At 41.6% G+C, this 26068-nt stretch overlaps 2 protein-coding genes and 1 pseudogene across 5 annotated transcripts; 1 reads left to right on the top strand and 2 right to left on the bottom strand.

Moving 5' to 3' along the window:
- Positions 1–207: 207 nt before the first annotated feature.
- On the bottom strand, positions 208–7376 carry LOC137592636 (cyclin-G2-like). The gene is made up of 8 exons (XM_068310933.1): positions 7223–7376; positions 6591–6714; positions 5810–5947; positions 5373–5623; positions 5160–5238; positions 4982–5080; positions 3482–3684; positions 208–979 (listed from the first exon to the last, which is right to left on the bottom strand). Exons 2-8 carry the CDS (start codon positions 6711–6713, stop codon positions 868–870), a joined length of 1005 nt encoding a protein of 334 aa, XP_068167034.1. The 5' UTR covers position 6714; positions 7223–7376; the 3' UTR covers positions 208–867.
- Positions 7377–7471: 95 nt separating this feature from the next.
- On the top strand, positions 7472–24861 carry LOC137592635 (coiled-coil domain-containing protein 158-like). 4 transcript variants are annotated; one of them, XM_068310929.1, is made up of 23 exons: positions 7472–7757; positions 7842–7887; positions 9022–9170; positions 9524–9702; positions 9793–9902; positions 9979–10297; positions 15800–15858; positions 16577–16687; positions 16836–16875; positions 17216–17335; positions 18351–18566; positions 18703–18939; positions 19059–19227; positions 19852–20004; positions 20348–20460; positions 21025–21183; positions 21535–21627; positions 21847–21969; positions 22335–22510; positions 23466–23528; positions 23725–23789; positions 24123–24284; positions 24750–24861. In XM_068310929.1, exons 1-22 carry the CDS (start codon positions 7646–7648, stop codon positions 24242–24244), a joined length of 2934 nt encoding a protein of 977 aa, XP_068167030.1. In that variant the 5' UTR covers positions 7472–7645; the 3' UTR covers positions 24245–24284; positions 24750–24861. The 4 variants fall into 4 exon arrangements, with proteins under 4 accessions (XP_068167030.1, XP_068167031.1, XP_068167029.1 ...); XM_068310930.1 differs by having other exon boundaries at positions 7473–7757; positions 21946–21969; positions 24746–24861; XM_068310928.1 differs by having other exon boundaries at positions 7473–7757; positions 24746–24861.
- On the bottom strand, positions 13289–15783 carry LOC137592091 (uncharacterized; annotated as a pseudogene).
- Positions 24862–26068: the final 1207 nt, after the last annotated feature.

Below are 26068 nucleotides of genomic sequence, written 5' to 3'. Positions count from 1 at the left end.
CATTTGAGCATCAGTTGTATTTGCACGTCAAACAGATGAATCCATACATGATGCTGCGCTGCTTTTCATAGAAACGCAGGCTTTGCTTTTATTGTGGTTTGTTTCCATTCTTATTATCCTGACGTTGGCAGTCTGATCTTCTTGACCTCTGTTTACTGCTCATTTTATGAATTCATTCACTTGGGGGGAACAAAAGGGAAACTGTAGTTTTAAAAAAATGTTTTTATTGAAAATGATTATTCCAGATCCTTCCAATTTCACTTTTCACATTCTCTCTAAATAAACACAAAGAGCATTCACAAAAGATAACATTTTGTACATTTTTCTTACCTTTAAGCTGTAAGCTTATCTTGGTAAACATGAACAACATACATTCAAAATCACATATTTCTATGTCTCTGTGCGTATATAACATGGTATCTTCACACCATATGCCACAGTAATAAATGATAAATACACAATACATATTAAAGCACTGTATATACTGATGCAATTGAGTACATACTAAAACAAATTGAAGATGTGCTGGTTGATTGGCTGGTTTTTAACAGTACTTGTACCTCATGACATCCATAAAATCTCCCCTGTGTTTCACTGTTTTTCCTGGAATGTGTCAAGTTCAGACACAACAGTTATTCAGATGTTTTACTCTCAAGCTGCCAAGATATTGCATCTAGCATTACAATGATATGCTCTCAGACAGTAAACTGAATTAACACAGGCACTTAATGATCAAAACCTGTCACCTACAAATGCACATGGTATGACAGGTGAAACACACAGGCTTGCTCTGAATCATGGTGAATACTTTAAGTTATAAGCCAGGGGTCGATTACAATTCTGTTGCTACTGCATAATGACAACTCCTCATGTTCTGCACCTCAGAAAGGTGGAGGGGAAGAAGGTGCCTTCACCATCACTTCCTGGTGAGCCCCATGGACTGTCTTCTCCACAGCTCATGTCCTCACTGGAGTCGTCGCTATAAGAGAAGAGAAAGAAGCGATTCTGTGACAACAAAATCACACTTGTACAACGTTGTGAAATAAAAATTCTGATACGTGAATAAGAGGCAATCCAAGATTTTATCTCCAATGAGGTGATCGGCTAAAAGGTTTTTAGTTTGGTTACTGATCATGGAACCAATTAATTAATTAATTAATTAATCATTATAATGATGTGGAGAAGCAAAACTGTCCCCATTATGGAAAGGTGCATCCGTTGGATCAGTTAAGTAGACACGGTGGATTTAACTTGGTCCATGAAAACTGTTTATGACTTCTGTTCTGGAGACTCTGTGAAGTCACAGAAATCACTGTTTGCCACAGCGCCGAAAGAGCAGCAGACTGTGGTGGTGGTTTGTCTTTTTAACAAGGGGGGACCAGAGGGTGTTTGCCAACTACAGGGGCATCCCACTCCTCAGCCTCCCTGGGAAAGTTTACTCAAAGGTGCTGGAAAGGAGGGTCTGGCCGACTGTCGAACATCAGATTGAGGAGGAAGAATGTGGGTTCCGTCCTGGTCATGGAACAACAGACCAGCTTTTCACTCTCGCAGGAATCCTAGAGGGGGCTTGGAAGTATGCTCATCCAGTCTACATGTGTTTTGTGAACTTGGAGAAGGTGTACGATCGGGTCCCCAGGGACTTACTGTGGAAGGTACTATGGGAGTATGGGGTGAGGGGGCCTCTCCTCAGGGCCATCCAATCCCTGCATGCGTTAAGGTTCTCGGCAGTAAATCTGACTTGTTCCTTGTGGCTGTTGGCCTTCGCCAGGGCTGGGCTTTGTCACCAATTCTGTTTGTGATTTTCATGGACAGGATATCGAGGCGTAGTCACGGTGAGGAGGGGTTACAGTTTGGTGGCCTGAGGATTGCATCGCTGCTTTTTGCAGATGATGTGGTCCTGTTTGTGTCATCACCTTGTGACCTGCAGCACTCACTGGTCCGGTTTGTAGCCGAGTGTGAAGCGGCTGGGATGAGGATCAGCACCTCCAAATCTGAGGCCATGGTCCTCAGCAGGAAACCGGTGGACTGCCTTCTCCGAGTGGGGGATGAGGTCCTTCCACAAGTGAAGGAGTTTAAGTATCTTGGGGTCCTGCTCACGACTGAGGGAACAACGGAACGTGAGATTGGACGGAGAATTGGGGCAGCAGGAGCGGTACTGCAGTCGCTTTACCGCACTGTTGTCACAAAGAGGGAGCTAAGCCGAGAGGCAAAGCTCTCCATCTACCGTTCAATCTTCGTTCCTACCCACACCTATGGTCATGAGCGATGGCTCATGACCAAAAGAACGAGATCGCGGATACAAGCGTCGGAAATAGGCTTTCTCAGGCAGATAGCTGGTGTCTCCCTTAGAGATATCAGACTGCTATTCGCAAGGGGCTCGTTGCTCCTTCGCGTGGAAAGTCAGCTGAGGTGGTGGTGGTGCGGATGCCTCCGGGGCCCCACCCTAGGGAGGTGTTCCTGGCACTTCCAGCTGGGAGGAGGACTCAGGGCAGACCCAGGACCAGGCGGAGGGATTATATCTCAACACTGGCCTGGGAACGCCTTGGGATCCCCCAGTCAGAACTGGTGGATGTGGCCGGGGAAAGGGAAGTTTGGGGCTCCCTGTTGAAGCTGCTGCCCCCGCGACCCGACTACGGGTAAGCGGTAGATCGACGGATGAATGAATCGATGGACCTCAGCCCCTGGACTGCAGACCGGTCCCGTTCCATAGGTCAATCGATACCTGGCCTCACAGAAAGAATAAATAACTGTTTTTAACAAAACGGAATCATGTTTTTAACATTGTTTCCATTTTATTTATTATTTGATTCTGAACAATGTTTTGTTTCGGAAAATTACCGGACTCTCTCCTCCACATCTGCCTATGAGTCACTCTTGATACTTGTCAAGATGCTTACCTCGGCCACGTGATTACTTTCTTAAAGGAGACGCTCCGACCGATAACACCGAATACATTACCGCTAAATTGAAACTCCCAGGCTAGCAAAACAAAGAAAAAAAAACCCTGGCATGAGGAGGAGAGTGCTAATAAAGCTACATACTCATTGGATTGGTCCATGGTGCAAAAAAGGCTGGAGACCACTGACTTAGGGGACTCCAACAGACTTTAAAGTTATGTTGCTTTTCAAGAATGGCTATTTTGTCATTACTTCATATCACAGTTGAGAATGTACAGGCTGAGGATCTAGCTCAGTGGCAGAGCACATGTTCTGCATGTATGCTGCCCCAGGTTCAATCCCCGGGATCTGCAGCTCTATTGGGCACAAGCCAGGGTCTGTAGGCCGGTCCCAGGCACGTATAAATGCAGAGGGTTGTGGCAGGAAGGGCATCCGGAGTAAAAAAAAAGTTGCCCAACAAATATGAGCGACCATCTACAATGGCAAAAAGATGACACGCTGTGGCGACCCCTAATAGGACAGGTCGAAAGGAAGTTTTAGTTGAGAATATTTAGTAAGATGAAGACAAGAAGTGCTCTATTTACCTCTCGCACTCGTTCCAGCTCCCCTCGGGAATTGTTGGAAGGCCGGGTATGCTGAAGTGATTAGCTTGCATATTTTGTGCTGTCCTCCTGGACACGATCCAAGTAAGCTTTTTGTTGTCTGGTTTGATACATTCACTTGAGCAGTATTTAGTCATACACTTTGCCACACATTCCTTCCAGTGGAGGAGCTCACCATCGCTGATCTGTGAAAGTGATAAACAGTATACATCTCATAGGCAGACAGTAGAAATAGTCTTCAAATAGGCCATCATCAATCAATCAAGCGATACCTATACAGTATGTGGTATTACCAAAAATAGGAGAAACGTCAATTAATAATGGAATTAAGAAACACAACTCTTATACTGTATATTAGTCACAAAAAAGAAATATAAAGATAAAAGCAGTGAGTGAAAATGTCCAGATAAGCTTAGAGAAGTAAAGGTCAAACTATAAATCTGAGATCAGACACTTTGAAGGTCTTTATGGAAGCATCATGCCAGCGCTTAAACGATTGGTTGATTAACTAATGAAATCCATTTAAATAAATTTGACAAAATAAAAGCACCTTTTAAGTCTGAAGGTTTTCTTTTTTCTTTTACATGTTCTTACACTTAATTACTTTTGCGCAACCAATACTGATCGGACAAAAACATTACAATAGTGTGAATAAAATTAGTTAGTCAATTTTTATTATACAGTGCGCCCTCTCGCATTTGCGCATCAACGCTCACAACTTAGATAGATTTTTGGTAGGCAGCCAACCGTACGCGCATTCTATTGGCTGACCGCATCCGGAAGTGCGCTGTGTTCCGTGAGTCTCGGACTTACACTGTGAGACACAAAAATGCTTTAAACAGTTGATAAGAGTGTGGGAAAAGGTAATACAGATAGAAGGTGGTTTAATATCAATATGGGGAGGGTTTATAAAGGTTTAAATTACCATAAATAATAAGATAAATAGTTTGTCGTTCAATCGCAGAATTCGTTAATTGCATGTGGTTCTTGGAACACATTACCCGCAAGGAACGAGGGCTCACTATGCATTCATTCATTCTTTCATTCATTTTCCTAACCCGCTTCATCCACTGTCGTGGGCCGCTGCAGCCTATCCCAGCTAACTGGGGGCGTGACGCAGGGGACACTCCAGGTGCAACGCCAGTGCAACGCGGAGCCACACAGAGATGCAGACAAACACGCACACACACTCACACCTACAGTCAATTTGGAACTGGTCAATTAACATGTAGTGCATGTTTTTGGTGATGGGAGGAAGCCGGAGAACGCTGAGAGAACCCACGCAGACACGGAGAGAACATGCAAATTCCGCACAGAGCGGGAAGCGAACCCAGAACCACCTTGCTGTGTTAATTTTAGAAAGTGACTAGTAAAAATTGAGTGGGCGGTGCGACAGCGCTACCCACTGCGCCGCCGCACCGCCCACTCAATTTTTACTAGTCACTTTCTAAAATTAACATTGTTAGGTAAAGATACCCATACCTTTAAATGTCTTTGGAATTGCTGGACAATCTTCAACAAGGGGATGGAATGGAGGGTGTTAAACTCATGAGCAATGAGGGACAGCGCCAGAACTGATGGCTGTTAAGAAAAAAAGAAAGGCACATTAGCAAATCCCATGATTTAAAGTGAATGCGACTATGCTGTGAACAATGCTTACTTTGGCTTTAGAGAAAACAAGCCCACATAAGCAGGCTTTAAGCTGGGCTTCCAGACTCCCAATGTTTGGGATCTCCTCCCTTAAAATATAGAGGGAAGTTGATCTGCCAGTACAAACCTCGCGAAGCAGAATCAGTCTAACCAACGCCATGCAAACTTAAGCTGTGCATGAGCAATGACGGCAAAAGTAGACAAGAGAAAATGAAACATTTACCTTCCAGCAGACACGTGTGAGAAGGCTGAATAGTAGAGGTGAAGAAATGTTAAGGCAGTGACTGCTTCAGGCTCCACGCTGAGCTTCTCTGAAATGATCTTCTCCATGCGGCACAGATCTGACACAGTGAATTTGCTTTGACTGATGCGAATGAGTTCGTGGATGGGCGAGATGTTGCTGTCTTCTTCAACCATTTTTGCTGCGATATGAAGACAGCTGACTCCAATGCAGGGCAAGTGTTTGGACTGCACCTATCGCAACAACACAGCAGTAATAGCTTTAAGTCAGAATCTCATGATTTGAAGTCAAACAAGCATGGAAAGTTTAGTAAATATAGGATATTTAGTTAATTAATTCCAAACTGGAAAATTTGAATTTACAGCAATACAAGGAAGCAAAGCTCAAATTACACTTCAATGTTTTGTATAATTTCCTACCTTCATAGTTGTGAGGAATCTGTCAAGCAAACTGACAGCCTGAACAAAAGTCTGGGTGCTGTAGCCAAAAAAACTGGTCAGGCCCCACAATTCTTCAACCTTCATGTCTCTGCATTTTGCAGACACCCCACTGTAGTTCTAAAAAGGCATCATTGATCAGTAGAATACACTTTGAAATAGTATCTGTACAATACAGTCAGAACAATAATTCTTCCAGAATGGCAATTTTCATACATAGAAATGCAAATGAAATGTGAAGCAACAAGTGCTTAAAATATTCAGAAAGGATTTAGAAACAGAAAATAAATGAAAACCTTGGAAAAAATCTTAATAAAAATAATGATACTACTACTGATAATAATAATATTCAGTAGAAAACCAATAAATTGAACATGAAATACAATTGAATGATGAAAACTAAACCATTAACATGAAGTTCAGAAATAGCATTTGCAGAATATATAACATAAAAGACATTTCAGAAGTAGCACAAGTGTAGAGAGATAATGCTCAAAGCAAGTCTTGGCAAAGTAAAAGTTAGTTAAAGGCTGGATCAAAGAGATGAGTTTCAAGCCTTGTTTTACAAATAAAAAAAGATTTTAAAAGTTCAGTTTTGTTGTTGAAGAAATGATGGGTCAGACATTTCAAAACTACTAAAGACTGGTGGTAACAGTCTGCAGCACCTTTTATTTCAGCAGAGATGTATGACTGCATTCCATTTGCTGAAGGATGGAAACACTCACAGCTAAAAGTAGAAGTGTAAAATGGGTCAGCGGGTTACCTCTGTGGAGGCTGACTCCATCAGCTTCAGGCCAGCCTCTCTGGGGAGAAAGTTGTCCTCTTTTGCACAACATGACTTCAATTCCTTCAACAGCGAGCTGTCAATGGCTTGATGATCCCTCATCCTTAAAAAAAGAACATATAACAGTCTGCATGGGCATCCAACAGCACAAGAACGTTGTAAAGCAGGAAAACACAGGACATTGTCCCACAGTCAGAGGAACAGGGTCTGGGAGTCTAGCAGACCCCCACGACGCGGTGTCAGGTATCAGGAGGACATCCACCCGCAGCACCGACACACGGACACGGCAGTCTGACAGACGAGCCTGCAAATTCCAGCTTTTTTTTTTTTTTAGCATAACACTGTTGGTAGAATATAATGAGTGAGATGAAGCAAACATAATCAACACTACTGTTTTATTATTATATGGGGTTGCGTTCACGCAATTAATTGTTCAGCGTTACACACACAAATAACGAGGGACGCCATTATACCTCATCAGAAAATGATTTAATAGAAGCAGATCTTTAATTCGACCCCTGAATAACGATCATCCATCCATGAACGCCCAAAGCTCGATAAATAATATAACAGAACCCTATATAGCAGCTAGCTTGCAACGGTCTTCTTACCTTTTCCAGGAGCAAGACAAAAATATCACTGCAATTTAACTACACCAACCAGTTCCTCATACTTCTACTTGATAACTAATGGTGGGCGAAGAAAGTTAAAAATAAGACCTTTGTTCTCTGTTGGACAGGGAGGGTCACTCCCAGCCTGTCTCTACGAACAACAGCTACTCGTCCTTATAAACGACATTAACCATCATGCACCACGGGATACACAACGGAAACGCCTTACATCCTGAAGGGCGCTGGGCGCGTGACGAAGGGTCGCGGAGCTGTTTCCATAGAGACGGAATGTAACGTTTAGCGATAACGGAGGCTATTAGAACAGCTAGCTGCTGTTCGCATTGAGGTGTAGATATGATGTTTAACCTCGTTAGCTCGTTAATGACCAGCAGAACCAAAGCTTGAACACAAACGCGAACAGAAATGTCATCGGGGGTTGTTCCTCAACTCACCTGCATTGGTGGCGCTCATACTTTCAAATTGAGATCATCGCCTAGCCATGAAAAACGAACACAGACAGAAGCTGGAACAAATGGTAAGTTACAATGAGCTGCGTTTACGAAGTATCTCCCCAGCCAGTTTGCGCTAACTTGGAGTCTTTGTGTAACTTTGCTTGCAGAGAGCAGTGAGCTGAGATTTAACAGACTGACTCTGGATGAATTGAGGTAAAAGTAAACCCTGTAAAACCATTCAGTTGCTTTCATTTCACACATATGTGGACTAAAAATGCAAATCTTGTCACCTGACTCCAGTAATGTACCCTCACTCCTTTCCCATTTGATGTTCAATTGAAGACAGTAGTGCTGCAATACAAGCATGAACCATAGTCTGTCATTTTTACATTCGGCAAAGCGGTGATGTATTGTAATTGTCAGTGTTTGTCAGTGTGTTCGTCCGTCCACCAAATATCTTCACAACCGTTGCAGATAGAAAGATGAAAGAGAAATCACATTACTCGGGTGTTAAACGGGATGAAAATGAGATAATGACCCTGAGAAAACCAGGTTAAGGTCAAATTTCAACTTTTGTACATTGTTTTGCACATATGTCAGACACGGTGGTGCAGTGGGTAGCGCTGTCGCCGTACAACAAGGCGGTCCGGGTTCGAGTCCCGCTCTGTGCAGAGTTTGCATGTTCTCCCCGTGTCTCTGTGGGTTCTTTCCGGGTTCTCTGGCTTCCTCCCACCTCCAAACAACATTTGCTTCAGGTTAATTGGCCTTTAAAAATTGTCCAGTCCATAGGAGTGGGTGTGTTGGTGCATGTTTGTCTGTCTTTGTGTGGCTCCGCGGTGCACTGGCGTCACATCCAGAGTTTCCCCCGGCCTCACGCCCCAAGACAGCTGGGTTAGACTCCAGCTCCCCACGTAAACGGATGAAGTGAAATGCCCTGCTAAAGAGGGCAGTGAAAATGAATGAATGAATCTCAGGAATCGGATAAGATAGAAAGACGAAACAAAAGGTGTTATATTCAGGGAGGCAAAGGGATGAAAATTAGATCACAACCTTTGACCTTGAAAAACTAAGTCAAGGTCAATTTTCACGTCTATATCTTTTTAGGTACACATCTCTGAAACCTGATGAGATATAATCACAAAACAAAAAGCAACATTTTCAGGGAGCCAGAGGTACAAAAAATGTGATCATGACCTCAACCTTTGGTGAAAAGCCAAATACTGGATAGTACAATATAGAATTCATTGCTGCGACCATTATGAAAGTAGGTCAGGGTAAAATTTTGAATTCAGGGGTGTCGCAGGATGTTGCAGTCTGTGACTGGCTTGCTTTCAATTGTTTTTGCAGTGAAGAGCTCGATCGGCGGACCAGAGAAACCCAGAGGCTTCAGAATGAAGTGGACAATGCTACCAAACTAACAATGGAGAAGTTTGGTTACACATATGATATCCACAAGCCCCCTGGACAAAGCTGCCACAACCACAGATTGAATGACTGTGAGTATTATCATTGTCACCCAGCAATTTGTTTACGTAGCTGGAGCCGCAAAGATGAAAACTGTTGTGGAACAAGATTGTAACAAGTTTCACTTTTCACAACATCCACATTATGGTGTAACGCCTGAAAGCCCAATGATATGGGAAAGATGATGGTTCTTCTAAGCTTTCATTTTGGAAGAAATTTTATGTAAATATCAGTTTTCAGATGTGTAGGAGAAACATGCATAGGAGAGAAAACTATTATTTCAAGTGTTTTAGATGAGAAAAAGCCAATAGAAAGGAATTTTCTGGCAACCCTAAAACTCTGCAACATTGATGAGTATTTTGAATTTCTTTTGCTTGTTTAACAGATGACTCACCCGTGGATCCCACCATTGTTCCAATCCTTCAGCAGGTAGCAACTCAACCCTCAGTCTATGATTTGAATAGTTCAGACCGGGAAGTGACTCAAAGAGATTGCAGTTGTCCTGAAGAGGAGGTGTTTGGAACAGCAATAGATGACTGTCTGCAACAGCTTTCTGGCTTTCAGGTCAATAAGGTTCATGCATTTATTATAGTCATAGTCATATTGTTTTGATGTTGTCTGAATGACAATTAAATGTTTCCCTCTCCAACACAGACACATGACCAACCTAAACAAGATTTGATCAACTCTGACAAAGCCATCATGAATCTGCAAACTGAGTTGCATCAGGTCCAGACGGAGAAGGACATTGTGTCTGATCTTAGGTGACCATATGAGTACAAATGTACCTGTGTAAAGAAAGTGTTTGAAAATATTTTGACCTATAGATTTTGCTTGTAGATTGAGTGATTCATGGAAACACCTTGATCAGATGGAAAAGATGCTGTGTATGTTGGAGGAGCTCCAAAATATCAAAAGACTCAAGGACCAGAAGCTGCAGGAGACTGAGGATCAAGTGTTGACACTTAACAGTAGAATGAAAACACTGGAACAAAGTGTGAAGGAAATAGGTTCTTCACTGTCGTCTCATGATAAACAATATGGGGATAGTATCATCACCAGCCCTAAAGTTGCCATTAACTCAAGACAAGTATTCCCAGCTCAATTAACTGAGCAATTTGACAATGACACTGACAGGCTGCAGCAGGAACATTTTTTGGTAAGTTGTAGAAATATTTACCAAATGTAGCCACAAGAGGGCGCAAGCCAGAGTCTTATTGTGCCGGTCCCAAGCCTGGATAAATACAGTGTTGTGTCAGGAAGGGCATCCAACGTAAAACTTTTGCCAAATCAAACATGCAAATCAAATCTATTAATTCCATACCACATTGGTTGAGGCCCGGGTTGACGACTGCCATAGGTGCTGTTCACCTACAGGGTGCCGGTGGAAATTGGACTACTGTTGGTCGAAGAAGTAGAGGAGGAAAGTGTGTTTGTAGGAAGAGAGAGAAGAGGAACACCAAGAGTGTAGGACTGAAGAGTTGGGACGTTGAATGTTGGAACTATGACAGGAAAAGTTAGAGAGTTGGTTGACATGATGCAGAGGACGAAGGTAGACCTATTGTGTGTACAGGAGACCAGGTGGAAAGATAGCAAGGTTAGAAATTTAGGAACAGGGTTCAAGTTATTCTATCATGGTGTAGATAAGAAGATAAATGTAGTAGGAGTTATCTTGAAGGAGGAGTTTGTTAGGAATGTCTTGGAGGTAAAAAGAGTGTCAGATTGATGAGTCTGAAGCTAGAAACTGAAGATGTGATGTTCAATGTTGTTAGTGGGTATGCTGCACAGGTAGGATGTGAGCTGGAGGAGAAGGAGAAATTCTGGTTGGACTTTGATGACATGATGCAGAGTATACCTAGAAGTGAGAGATTTGTCATTGGTGCAGACTTCAATGGAAATGTTAGTGCAGGAAACAGGTGATGAGGAGGTGATGGGCAGGTTTGGTATCCAGGAGAGGAATACAGAAGGACAGATGGTGGTTGACTTTGCAAAAAGGATGGAAACGGTTAAAGTGAATACTTTCTTCCAGAAGAGGCAGGAACATAAGGTGACCTATAAGAATGGAAGTAGGGGCACACAGGTAGACTACATCTTGTGTAGACGGTGTAATCTGAAGGGGATCAGTGATTGCAAAGTAGTGGTAGGTGAGAGTGTGGCCAAACAGGATAGGGTGGTGGTGTGTAGGATGACTCTGGTGGTGAGGAAAATGAAGAGGGCAAAGGCAGAGCAGAGGAAAAATTGGTAGAAGCTGAAAAAGGTTAGAATGTTGCATGGCTTTTAGGAAGGAATTAAGACAGGCTCTGGGTGGTCAAGAGGTTTTTCCAGACAACTAATCAGCTAATGTGATCAAGGAGACAGGTAGGAGAGTACTTGGTGTGTCATCTGGAAGGAAAGTAGATAATGAGACTTGGTGGTGGAATGTGGAGGTACAGGAGTGTATACAGAGAAAGAGGTTAGCTAAAAAGAAGTGGGACACTGAGAGCACTGAGGAGAGTAGACAGGAGTACAGGGAGATGCAGCGTAAGGTGAAACTAGAGATAGCGAAGGCCAAACGAGAGAGACTGATCTACACAGGTTGGCAAGACAGAGAGACAGAGATGGGAAGGCTGTGCAGTAGGTCAGGGTGATTTAAGTATAGGGATGGAAGTCTATTGACAGGTGCCAGTACTGTGATGGGAAGATGGAAAGAGTACTTTGAAGACTTGATGAACGAGGAAATGAGAGAGAACAAAGACTAGAAGAGGTGGCTGTTGTGGACCAGTAAGTAGCAAAGATTTGTCAGGATGAAGTGAGGAGGGCATTGACGAGAATGAAGAGTGAAAAGGCACTCGGTCCTGATATACCTTTGGAGGTATGGAAGTGTCTAGGAGAAGTGGCAGCAGAGTTTCTGACTGGGTTGTTCAACAGGATCTTAGATAGTGAGAAGATGCCTGAGGAATGGAGGAGAAATGTGCTGGTGCCCATTTTTAAAAACAAGGGAGATGTATAGAACCGTGGCAACTACAGAGGAATAAAGCTGATGAGCCATACAATTAGTTATGGGAAAGAGTAGTTGAAGCTAGACTAAGGGCAGAAGTGAGCATTTGTGAGCTGCAGTATGGTTTCATGCCAAAAAAGAGTACTACAGATTCAGTATTTGCTTTGAGGATGTTGATAGAGAAGTACAGAGAAGGCCAGAGGGAGCTGAGTTTTGTCTTTGTACTAATGGAGAAAGGTTATGACAAGAGTGCCCATAGAGAAACTGCGATTTTGTATGAGGAAGTCTGGAGTGGCAGAGAAGTATTTTAGAGTAGTGCAGGACATGTATGAGGACTTTAAGACAGTGGTGACGTGCTGTAGGTGTGACAGAGGAGTTCAAGGTGGAGGTGGGACTGTATCAGGGATCAGCTCTGAGCCCTTTCTTGTTCGCTATGGCGATGCACAGGCTGACAGACGAGGTTAGACAGGAATCTTCATGGACTATGATGTTTGCAGATGACATTGTGATCTGTAGTGAGAGCAGGGAACAGGTGGAGGAGAAGCTAGAGAGGTGGAGGTTTGTCCTGGAACGGAGAGGAATGAAGGTTAGCCGCAGTAAGACAGAGTACATGTGTGTGAATAAAAGGGACCCAAGTGGAAGAGTGAGGTTACACGGAGAAGAGATCAAGAATGTGGGGGATTTTAAGTACTTAGGGTCAACAGTCCAGAGCAATGTAGAGTGTGGAAAAGAGGTGAAGAAGCATGTACGGGCAGGGTAGAATGGTTGGAGAAAAGTGTCAGATGTGATGTGTGATGTCTGTGTAGGTTCTCAGTCATCCAGGTCATGGTTATCCAAAAGCTGTTGAGTCAATCCACTGGACGTTAATAAAGTTCTTGAAGACGTTTCGTCTCTCATCCAAGAGACTTCTTCAGTTCAGAGAATGGCTGATAATTTCCCAGCTTATAAACCCTGTGGGGTGTGGTCAATGCTTTTCACATTCCAACGACCGTCATTAAACCCGTCTGGCTCTTCAATGATTGTTGGTGGGGGTGTCAAAGGGGGTCGTGAAGATGTGAGTTACACCATTGTATGCTAATGAGGGTCATTAGCATGAGACCCATCACCTGGGTCAATCCGCTGAGACAATCTTTTTGGGAGTTTCGAAAGGACATGATTATAAATGAGAGAAAGGTGATGTCACAGACCACCCCCTCTATTCAGAGATGGCTTCTCCACTTTGACGTGGATGGCCTCTTTCACTCCTCTCTCAAACCATTTAACTTCCCTGTCCAGGATCTGAAAATCTGTCCGAAATGAGTGTCCCACTTCCTTGAGGTGAAGGAAGACTGCCGTGTCCTGTCCTGATGTGTTGGCTCTTCTGTGTTGAGCCATACGTCTGTGTAGTTGTTGTTTGGTTTCCCCTATGTAGACATCTGAGCATTCCTCGCTGCATTTAACTGCATACACCAGATTACTCTTCTGACTGTGTGGTGTGGGGTCTTTTGGGTGGACCAGTCGTTGTTGGAGGGTGTTTCCCGGCTTAAAATACACAGGGACCTTGTGTTTGTTAAAGATCCTCCTCAGCTTTTCAGACACTCCAGACACATACGGGATCACTATACCATTGCGCTTGCTCTCTTCCGTCCTCACTGGGTTGTTCTCCTTTCTGGATCTTGTGTGAGCTTTCACGAAGGTCCAGTCAGGATATCCACACATTTTTAGTGCCCCTTTCAGGTGTTGGTGTTCTTTCACCTGGTCTTGAGTACTGGTTGGTAGTTTATCAGCCCTGTCTTGCAGGGTCCTGATGACGCCCAGCTTGTGCTCCAGTGGGTGGTGGGTGGTCCGTGTGTGTTGGTGTCCTATATACCCCAACATACAGACTTCTGTCATCTTTTATGCCGACCTTGCAATCCAAAATGGGCAAACTGTTGTCCTTTACATCCTCTCTGGTAAACTTGATGTTGCTGTCCACCGAGTTGATGTGTTCGGTGAAAGGTTGCACCTCGTGGATTTTTACCTTAACCCATGTGTCGTCCACGTACCGGAACCATTGGCTTGGTGGTGTTCCGTTGAACGAGGTAAGGGCCTTGTGTTCCACCTCTTCCATGTACAAATTGGCCACGATAGGAGATACCGGCGAGCCCATGGCACATCCGTGTTTCTGCCTATAGAAGTTCCCTCTGTACTGGAAGTAAGTTGTGCTGAGGCAGAGGTCCAAAAGTTTGCAGATCTGGTCAGGGTTGAGGTTTGTCCTGTCGCTGAGGGTGGTGACCTGTGAAAGCCGTTGTCTCACCGCTTCCACAGCCTCCGTTGTGGGGACACATGTGAACAGGGAGGTGACATCGTAGGATACCATGGTCCCATCTGTATCCAATCTCAGTCCTCTCACCTTTTCCACAAAGTCCATGGAATTTTCTATATGATAGGGGTTGTTACCCACTAGCAGGGCCAAGATGGTTGCAACATGCTTGGCAATTTTCTAAGTGACAGAATTGATGCTGCTGACGATGGGTCTGAGTGGGGTTCCTTCTTTATGAATTTTGGGGACGCAATATATGCATGGTATAGCCTCCCCAGGGTACAGGCGAAAGTAGAGCAGGCGGTTTAAAGTTTCCTCCTTCTGTAGCTCCTGTAGGCAGTCCACAACCTTCTTTTTGTAGCTGCTGGTTGGGTCGCGCTTCAGGGTCTCATAGGTCGTGCTGTTGCTGAGTAGGGACATAACCTTGCTATGGTAATCCGTTGTGTTGAGGATTACCGTGCATCTTCCTTTGTCTGCTGGAAGGATGGTGATGTTTTGGTCCTTACTCAGCGTCGTCACTGCCTTCCGTTGGTTGGAAGGGGGACCTTCGCTTCAGAAAGGGCTGCTGTTACTTTTAGCCTTAGTCCCTCTGCTTCTGTTGCGGAAAGGTTATTCTTTTTGATTGCTGATTCCGTGGCGGTAATGAGGTCCACTACCGGTACATGCTGTGGGGTGATAGCGAAGTTCAATCCTTTGGTGAGGACATCCTTCTCTGGTTGGGTGAGTTCTCTGTCTGATAGATTCCTCACCCATCTGTCTTGTGCCTTTTCTGTAGATGTACTCAGTGGTTTCTGCCTCCAGCTGAGTTCTTCTGGTCTTGTGTGATAGAAGAGTTTCAGCTAGTTTTGTACACCTTTCAGCTAGGAAAGGTGTACAAAACTGGTGAGACAAGTGATGTTGTTTGATCTAGTGTCACTGAGCAAAAGACAGGAGACAGAGCTGGAGGTAGCAGAGATGAAGATGCTGAGGTTCTCTTTGGGAGTGACAAGGATGGATAAGATCAGGAATGAGTACATCAGAGGGACAGGACATGTTAGAGGTTTTGGAGATAAAGTCAGATAGGCCAGACTGAGATGGTTTGGACATGTCCAGAGGAGATAGTGAATATATTGGTAGAAGGATGCTGAGTTTTGAACTGCCAAGCAGGAGGCCTAGAGGAAGACCAAAGAGGAGGTTTATGGATGTAGCGAAAAAGGACATGAAGGTAGTTGGTGTGAGAGAAGAGGATGCAGAAAACAGGGTTAGATGGAGGCAACTGATTCGCTGTGGCGACCCCTGAACGGAAAAGCCGAAAGGAGAAGAAGAAGAGTAGAAACATTTACCAATCAAGTTCAAAATATTGTATACTTAGATTTATCTTTTTCAGACAATTAGGCCTGATTTTCATTTTGTCTGTTTTACAGCAGTCAGCAGAACATCAGAGGAATGAGGAATACTGTGGGTTCAATGAACTAAAAGACAGGTAATGTAATACAGCTTCAATGATTAGCTGATGTTTGCTTCAACTGTTAGTTGGCAGAATGTCTCGCAGCAAATATTGTGAAAAAATTAGCTATTTTGCAAGCACAAATGCAAGGTATTCACTGGTTTGCTTTTTGACTATTTGCTACTATATGATGATGCTATATTATTTTGTAAATGATGGAAACTCCTTATAAAAATGACGTTGGAGATATCATCTTGGACTTGTTAGCTAGTATTTATTTAAACACTAAATCATTCATATTTTTTATTGAGCATCACATTAATATAAACTGAAATTAATCATTTCAAAAGATGTTTCTGTATCCGTTCAGCGTTTCTATGTATTTCATACATTACACTTTTTTTGCCTTTTTTGGGGCAGATTTTCTCTCATTCCGTAAAAGCCACAGCTTAAAAAGTATGTGACTGTATGAATAAAATGTCATGAGGTCTCATCTGTCACCTCCCTCAGTTATCGAGTATTTCCTAACTAGTAAATCAAGTGGGTGTTGCACGCAATGAACCACAAGCGTATTTACAGTCTGTTGAAGTTCTTGCTTGTCAGTGTGTTCATTTTATGTTTATCGTCCTTTTCAGTAATCATGGTGCCATTTTTCATGTCTTATTAAGTGACATTAAAACAGAACAACTGACTAAAATGCGGAAAATAGATCACTATGTCTAACCTATTGACACTAAGAAGTTTCCACTTCTAGAATGGAAGACTTGATTGCAAGTCTTGGCCAGGAGATGGCAATGTTGACTGACAAACTGTGTTCCTCAAAAAATAACAGCGTCAGCTTAGGTATCAAGCTGGAGTTTCTCAAGTAAGAGTTCCTACTTCCTAAATAGTTTTGTGCATGTTTAACTTTTCAGATCATATAAACAGACACTTACTAAATGATTAGAAATTGTTGCATTTTGATTTTTAGGGGGATTTACATGTCAAAAAATTTCTCTAATTTATATGTCCAGTAAACTTGCAGAGAGACAGACGTTACATCATCAGTGTCAGGTCAGTGAACTTGTGTCAACCTTCTTCAGGCATAAAGATAAAGAAGAATGTAATTATGTTATGAGTAATTTTGCACTTGTACACACTGATACACTGGGGTTGGTAAAAGTTAATATTTATCCATGTCACTACATGTGTAGAACAATAAAACCAAAGTGGCGTAAAATTTAGATAAACACAATGGTCAACAAGTAGCCTTGTCAGGGTAATCTAAAATTCCAAACATCATTATGAATATGATGAATTCTTGACTTACTATTATAGCAGATATTTCCAAATTTGACTGAATATTCAAAGATCTCTTTTCATTTGATTGATTTGTGATTGATTTGTGATGCAGGTTGGCTGCCTGGAGCAGCAGCTCATTCAGGTTCAGTCCCAGCTGGTGGATGCCCGTAGAGAAAAGGAGAAATCTTCACAACAGGCAGCAGATTTTCACGCTCAGCTTGATCAATTTAAGGTTGGGCAAAATAAATAGTTGTGAATCCGGCATTTTGTCACTTGTCCTTCATATCGTACAGATGCATGTATTTATACAGATGCAGGTTCGCAAAAGGTCATTATTTGAAAATTTTGAAACTCGACTTTATACATGAAAACATATAAGAAGGTTATGTCTGTTGAGTACCAACATTTATCTTACATATGGTCTGTGTTTATGGTCTGTGATTGTTTTTCAGGAGCTGAGCTTAGTCCCTTAGTTCCAGTGAAGGGAATTCTAATTGCTTCTGCATAACCAAGACATTTTGGACAATTCCTTGCTCCCAACTTTGTGGGAACAGTTTGAAGCTAGCCGCTTCCTGTTCCAACATGACTGTGCACTAGTGCACAAAGCAAGGTCCATAAAGATATACAAGACAGAGTCTAGTGCGAATGAACTTGACTGGCCTGCACAGAGTCCTGACTGCAACCCAATAGAACACTTTGGGGATGAGAGTAGAGACTGAGAGTCGAGCCTTCCCATCCAACCTCAGTGTGAAATAGGAAATCCACAAACATGACAAAAAATAGCACAATCGAAACATCAAAAACATAATCTTTCAGTATTTTTCCCAAAGTATCTTCAGTTACTTTTCATTGGCAATATGAAATTGGATGTTTAACATCGAAGACTTCCATCTCAGGCTCCTAGGTTATTGTGTTTGGATTTATTGAGGGGCCTCTTGTTCAGGGTGGAGTAAAGTCAAGAGCTGGTGGTGTGTACTCTGCTGGGTGAAGAGCTGAAAGCACTGGCGTGAGGAATCAGACAGGGTTTTCTGACTCAGATGGAAGTGCTTGTTGCGGGATAGAGTTTGCTGCTTTAATTACTGAAATGATACAACCTTTCCTCACTACTGTGCATTACATTACCAGTAGGGGCATCTGCGTCATTGGGCAAAAAATTTGGTGACTTATCAGAAAAGTAAATCGCACATTTGGTCCTTGGCTTTTGTTCAATTTTCTTGACATTGTCAAAATGTTCTTTATCCTCCCAGAGTTGTGATAAACGGCAGCAGTGTGAGCTCAAAGAGGAGCTAAAGGCCCTGAGAGGAAGGCTGGAGGTGGCAGAAGAGCATCTCTACAGAGGTGTGGAGGAGAAAACCTCCCTACAAATTCTGTTGGAACAGAGGACCCAGGAGGGCAGAAAATTCAAAGAACTCCTAGAGGAAAAATGTCAGGAAGTCCAGCTGAGGCAGCAAAAAGCTCAGCAGGTATTTAAGTATAGGGTGTGTGTGTAAACCCTTCTAGAAGGGATCATACATGACATATTATGTTTAGATTAAATATAATGTTGTTACCTGTCTGTTTTCAAGGTTCATACAACTTCAAGCTCTTTTATTTTTCTAGCATCTTACCATGTTGGAAGAGGCTGAGAGGAGATGCCAGACCCTACATGCAGATGGAGAGACACTGAAGCATAAGCTGGATGACTGTGAGAAAGTGATAAATATTTTAAGGTCGCAGATGGAGAGCAGCACCCAGATGATGGAGCAGCATAGCCTCACCATTGACAAACTTCGCCAGGAGAACAGCCTCCTCAGCAACCAGCTAGACCAGCAAAAGATGGAGAATCAACAGCTCAGAGTCAGGAGGCTGAAAACTTATCTGAGTTATCATGAGAGCATTAAGGTAAATTGTTTGGACCCGGGCTCACTGTCCTCCCAATTGTCTTTTTTCCCCTTTCTGTGCCATTTGCTGATTAGGCGAATTTAGACCAACACAAGTCAGACCTGGTTGTTGTGGAGCATGAGAAGCAGCGGCTACAAGCCTCTGTGGCTGAACAAACTCAGCTTCTCAAAGAGGAAAGTCTAGAGAAGCAGCAGCTCACCATCCAGCTGGAGCTCCAGCGCATCGAGTTACTCAATCTCAAAAGTAGGTAGACCTTCTCTTTTTATGAATCAACTAATATTTAGCAGAATATATCAATTCATGGACAAACTCATCGTTGTGGAAATACAAGTGTATGGGTAGTTTTTATTTCAAATGTGGTCATGCCCACAGCTTCATGGCATTAGTTACAACCTTTCTTTATCAGCGCGGCATTAATTATTTTTTCAATTAACTCACCAACAGCTAACAAGGACAATCTCAATTTGAATACCCTACATACAGTATGGGGTCCATGGAGGGAATATCATCACAGCTCTCAGTACATACCACATAATGGTAAAAGTGTATGCATACTGAGTAATCCAAGTTGATATTTTAAAATCAGTCTGGAACTTATGTAAATAATGAAGCTTGTGTCTATTTTTTATATTCCCTGTTTGAGCAAGCAGCAAACTACTAAACTGTGCATTCACCAGTCATGTGCTGTGCTGTTCCTAGAAAGATTTCTGCTCTCACAGGCAAATGATCGTCTTGTCATGCTGTGTTTAAAAAGAGACATATGTTTGGTATGTTTTCATTGTCAACCTAGCCCTTTTGTTGTGTATGATTGAAAGTGTATTCCTCTCAGTGGATATAATGTATGTGTTTGTACGGGCCCGATTTCAGATGAGCACATGCAGCTGCAACAGCTCCACAGCTGTAAGAAGGAGGATCAGGAGGGTGTGGTGCTGCAGCTTCAGAGTCAGCTCAGGAATGTCCATGATGAGCTGGACCAGGTCAGGAGGACCCTGAGGACCTGGGAAGGAGCCGATGGACATGGTTTATTGAATTAAACTGAAACTTAATTGAAAGACCTCATGTACAAAGAAACATCAGAGGAGTCTCATTTAGTTTGTGATCAAGTGTCGGATACGTTTATTTATTGGAATCTTAATGAAATCTCGGAGTGAAGCCAATTTTCAAAAACCAGTTTATCAGTATGGTTCAGTGTAAGTTCAGCTACTAAATATTCTCCTCCTCCTGCTAAATTCCAGTGTGAGAGTTATTATTTGACATTATAATCAAGAACTTCTTTACATGAAATATGCAAGGTTTTGATTAACTCCCTGCCCTCTAACCCTTTCTGCATATCTGTCTTTGTGTGGTTTCCCTTCCCTTTCAGGCCTCCAAGCAGCCAGGAGCATGCAGGAGAAGATCACTGCCAGAAGAGAGCAGATCGACTGCTTACAGGGCAAAATCCAGCATTTAGAGGAGACGATGAACAAACTGTACCAGGTGAAAAGCTAAATGTGCCAGTGTCTGTGTAACCTGGTAGTTAAGACCTATTTGTTTTGACATTAAGTTTATGAAGTATGTGTACCATCTGTCACTCAAATCAGTGTTTGAATTGAATGTACCAGTAAACATACACTACCTAATTAAAAATTTTCAGAATTTATTTAATAAATTTTTGAATAAATATTTTATGGCTCTAAAATGTTCTGGGGTTTTTTCGACCTTATGTAAATCATAATGTTTCTCACATATAATTTAAAATTTCGCTCTTAAAATATTTTAAATGAAAGCTGTTTTTTGACTCGACGAGAACTGAAAACAGCAAGCAGTTACTTTTCATCACTGATATCACTTAGATCATTTTTATTAAACATTGAAGCAGAGTAGCTATCATTATATATTATTATTATATACTATCATTTTATTTAAGTAGACAATTTTTTGTTTAGGTTGTTTCAATTTGATCTATAAAGATGACCCTAACCAGCAAATATAGATTGAATTGATTTTCACACGTCAGCAGCATTTATTTTATTTCTTTGTCAACTTTCGTGTTCTGTCCAGGAGAAGCTCCATCAGAACCTACAGTACCAGCATCAGCTCGAGGAACTTGCTTTTGTTAGAGAGGAGAAGAGACAGCTTAGCAATGAGCTGGAGGCCCTCCACTCCAAAGATAAACAGCTGAGAGCCCGAATTGGCCAGCTGGATACGATCCTTCACAAGGTAACACTCAGTTGGCCGTTATTCCAGTCATCATATCACCACTACATTATATAGGCCATTCACAGTCAAGTCAAGAGTGAACAACACTTTCTGTAAAAGAATAAGGAACGAAGAAATAGAGCAATAGTCATAAATGAAATATATACTCTGTTTTGAAACAAAACAAGAACAAACAGCTATTGAAAATGTTCATGATCATCAACTGTCTCAAAGGTTTTGGGTTACCTTTCCCCAGTTAGCTCTCTGCAAAAAAATAAACATTTACATTTATATAGTCGGACAAAACAGAACCTTGTCAGTCCTGTTCTGCTGTTTGTGTTATTGTTTCATGTCTTACATACCTTCCTCAAGATGTCAGAGAGTTTTGCAGACTGTCAAGATTTCATCCAGCTGCAGGAGCAGGACTTTTACCGTATGAAACTCCGACATGCCCTGGATTTGAAGGTAGAGCTGAATTCACACATCTTATTTAAAACGAATGAGGCTTACTGACCTCGTAGACATCCCAGTTTGTCTATTTGTGTGAAAATATTATTTATTTAGCTGCTTTGTGCTAGGCACCATGGCTTCTTTATCTTTTTCAAATCTGATAGTAATGTCTAGACAAACTTTAACAACAACTTAACAACTCCTGATTTATAGCCTACATTATCTTCACTTCAGGAAATCCAAGGTCAAAATATGCACACAGTTTTGAACGTGCCTTTGCATGAACTAACCTTCGTGTCCCCATCTGCACTCATTGATCCACACTCCATCCAGCATACCTCCAACACCTGGAACATGGTACAGTCAGGAACTTCTTATCTTTTTTATCTTCTACAGTTGAAGCCCATCAAGGGCAGCTGTGAATGATAGTTTATTTTGCTGCACAGGCACAGTCCTTAAATAAAATACAGATGTCAATACATTTCTGTGGAAATGAGAGAAATGCTGAAGCTAGATCAATCCGACACTGACACAAAATTTCTTATAGTTATGTACTTGCTAATGAGAAAACCAACAAATTGATCTCTTTGGATTCTTCTATTTTCCTCGGATTGTCTGCTCATTTGCTAACCTATCAGATAAGCTACTTGAAATATGGACATCTCACCTTCCTTCTTTTTCACAGCAGTGTATTTATGTTGTCTTTTGCCCCTTTTCTTGAGCTGTTAAAGCCAAAGAGGCAGCAGGAGAGCCCCACCCGAGAGCTCAAGTCTCTGGTCAAAGAGTTGCAAGCGGTGATTTCAGAGAATGGGCACAGACCACAGTTGGACAACAACGCCACAATCAGCAGCTTCCACAGAAGGAGGTCCGCTCCGGAGAACATTCACAGAACCAAACTGTACGTCTGGCTGCGTTCCCACACACTAGAAGGATTAGTTTTGCTCTTAGGTTAGCTTCAGTCACATCTGTGAAAACCATGACTCTAAATGAGCGAGAAGTCATTGGAGTGGGGAGGGTGGTGTCCATACTTGAGTGCTTTCATTAAGTGCCCCGAACTGCTTTTCTTAAATCTATTAATGATTTTGACTTGTGTAATTCAAAAATGTGTTAAGCCCCTCCTTTGTTAAGCATTGTTTGTATACACTGGACAGAAGTAAAATATGGGATGTTATTCATAAACACTTACTGTGGTTAGGAATTGAAGGTCTGGACTTGATGTAAGTGACTTTCTTACTGGTTTCTCAGGTACAGATCCATATCTGTCGAAGTCCATGGTGACACATGCCAAATTGTGTATTTGACTATACCTTGGAAGCTCACCATTTAGTCCTCCAGATAATACTTAGTACCTCTTTCTTGAACTTGGTTTCACCAAAAGTTTTGATCCATTGCTGTTTCTGACAAAACAATCATTGTTCTGGCATTATGTGCAGGGAAATCACACGACAGGCGTCTTATTTTAATTTCATTTGGGATTTATGGATCACTAGTTTGGTTACAAATAGGATTCTTAGAATTTGTGATTTGTTCAGCATATTTTAGGAATTGACAGAAATTATCTTCCAACTATGGTCAAATATAAATGCTTCTGCTTCTGTTCAAAAATTAAAAACTTGAAAATTCATATATGATTTGTGTTGCCTCTGAGGTTGTTTTACATCTCAAATTTACTTCTTATTTTTTATATCTTAGGTATATTTGAAGATTATGTCATTGTTTTTTTTATCCACATCAGCATAAATAATTTTTTTCTTTGGTGCACAGCAAAGCATGTCCTTGAAAACAATTCATAAATAAGGGCCTGTGGATTCATGAAATGTGATATGATCATTTTCATACTTTGCTACTTACAGGACTGCTGACATGGATGAAGAAGTACAAGCTGTCTCCAAATTTAGAAGGAAAATCTACAACAGGTAGGGAGCATGCCCTAACATGACCATGTGAGTGTCTTTAAGAGCTTGATTTGTGAAAGACTTGCCTTGAGGCTAATAGATAATCACACCTTGTACCCAAGTGATTTATTACCGTGCAATATTCGGGTGCGGTAAAAGCCTACAGGACATGTAATTTGACGCTTTTCATGTCTTTCTATGCATAAACTTTGTACAGTGAATTGCCTTTTCCAAAGACATCTGAGCTGAGGGGGGAAATAATCGACACATCCCTCAGTGAGCGTAAGTCTTCATTACTGCTCATTTACACTTCACAACATAAGATTGCCCTTTGTCACACCTAGTCAATCAAGGAGAAAATCTATTATTTCAAAAACTGCTTTGTTCATTTGAATTTTTAAGCTTTTTTTTGTTTCAGATGTTGTTGTTTTTTAACTAAGCAATTGGTAAAAAAGGCACACATTATTTGGTTACATAAATAATTGTTTTCAACTTTCCTCAAGATTGACTGATTAGTCGATTAGTCTCAGTCAGTAGAGCATGAGACTCTTGATTAAATTCCACAAAACATTAATTATTAAATAGAATTCTCAAACATAGATGTGACTTCTCCAGGTCCAGTTATATCGAGTGCAGTCCTGGCAGGGAGGTACATTTCTGCCACACAGCTGCTGTCACCAGGGCGCAGGTCTCCTGTCCACTCTCTCCTGACCTCTGACCCAAACAGCCAAAAGTGATCAATACGACATCACAGACAGAGGGTGGCTCCTCTTATCAGTAAGTAGTTAATATTGTACATTATATACACATTGTACAGAGAGTACAGTGATTAGAAGAGATCTCAGTGAGTGACTCAGAACCATCTCCTCACACTGACCGACCTGTTGGTGGGCTTTTCTTCAAGACGCTATTTCAGCTTTACATGACAGCATCATGCTGCACTGTATATCCACTGAGGGGCAATGGTGAACAACATAAACCAATATGTAAAATGTAGTTGATCAATAAATGATAAGAATGTTCTCTCAGAAATTAAGGTACTTTAACTGGACGTCACAGCTTAGAGTCAAGGAGATGTGATGGGCCAACTGAAGTCCAATGAAGCAATAGGATTTCCCTTTTACAGTTGTCTTTCAATACATTTCAAAACTGTATTTCACCAAGACAAAAAAGTCCCTTGGGTGTAACTTTTGGTCTTGTTCTCCAGAATTATTTAATTTCTGTTTTTTGTCTTTCAGAAAGGTCCCTTTTTTATTTCGAAAGCCTCCATGGATGAAGTTGTCAAAGACCTGGTTTATGAAATCACAAATCTTGTACTTTCAGATTTTATCATTTAAATAAATTTTTAATCTTGGCTGAGTTTGAGGTATTTGTGCTTTGTCTTTTTTTCTCACATGTTCATAGTATGCAGGCCTTTTGAAACTGTTGCAGTTTACCGTTGCCAGTCATAGTCATTTGTTTACTACATAACTCCTTGCAGCTAAAGTTACATACATCTGTTTCAGCTCCTCATTCTGTTAACAAGACAACTGCTGTTGCAGGTCATGAATTGTCATGAGATTTTTTGTCAGATGACAGTCGTTAACATGCCACAAGTCCAGGGCCTTCCTCTTGAATTTTGTAATCAGTTTAGTTAATAGTTGGGTCAAGTATTCTCACTTTATTTGGCTCAGAGGCTTTTTTTGACAAAACTACTTTATCTGGTTATTACTGCAGCAGTTCTTCATTCTCGACCTGATAAACTTTAGTTGACCTATCTTGTTTGTTATCGCAGATTCAATGAAATGTAAGTCCTTGTTCTTCAAATGTAGAACATACTGTATGTTCAATTTATCACCGTTTTAATATTTGGGGAATTTGTTTGTAAATGGTGTTTAACATTTTTACCTCTTAAGTTTCTTTAATGCCTCCTAACACTGCTTTGTCTTATTCCAGAACCAGACTACTTTAAAAGGTTAGCAGTTGCTTTTTATCAGCGGTCTCTGATTCCCTTTCACTCAAACTGTCCTGCTTTTCTTGATACCATTTCCATTCATTTGATCATGAAGTGATTGACTTGTAGCATTACTACAGGCAAGATATACAGTGTATTATTGTACTTCATTTTTGCAGGTATGGTATATCAAAGTACAGTAAAATACTGGATAAAATACTGGACAGTAATATTATTTCACATTATTACATTCGCTGCTTCCTCCCTTGACTTAGTACAGTTTCAATTCCTCGTCCACATGAACTGCTATATGTTAAGGAAATGTAGAGCTGCTGTTAAGTCACATGTCAAGTTCTAAAAGCACCTTTAAAATCAGAACTATGTATACTGTTGGGACATTGCCATAGGATGACTGAGCATTTGCTCCTAAGCACCCACTTCTGCAGATCTGCCTATTGGATCATCTGCTTTGACAAGCAAGCATCCTCTTCAGAGAAGTTGACTGCCATGGAAAATATGAGCAATTACCTATCTAGATTCAAGCAGGCAGCTAACAGGGAATCTATTTTTTCTAATTTTTGTCATATTTGATCTGCAACCTGTACATTGTTGTGGATTTAGGAAAAGA

Source organism: Antennarius striatus, chromosome 3, assembly GCF_040054535.1.
Source record: "Antennarius striatus isolate MH-2024 chromosome 3, ASM4005453v1, whole genome shotgun sequence".
Taxonomy (NCBI): Eukaryota; Metazoa; Chordata; class Actinopteri; order Lophiiformes; family Antennariidae; genus Antennarius; species Antennarius striatus.
This window is presented reverse-complemented; position numbering and strand designations above follow the sequence as displayed.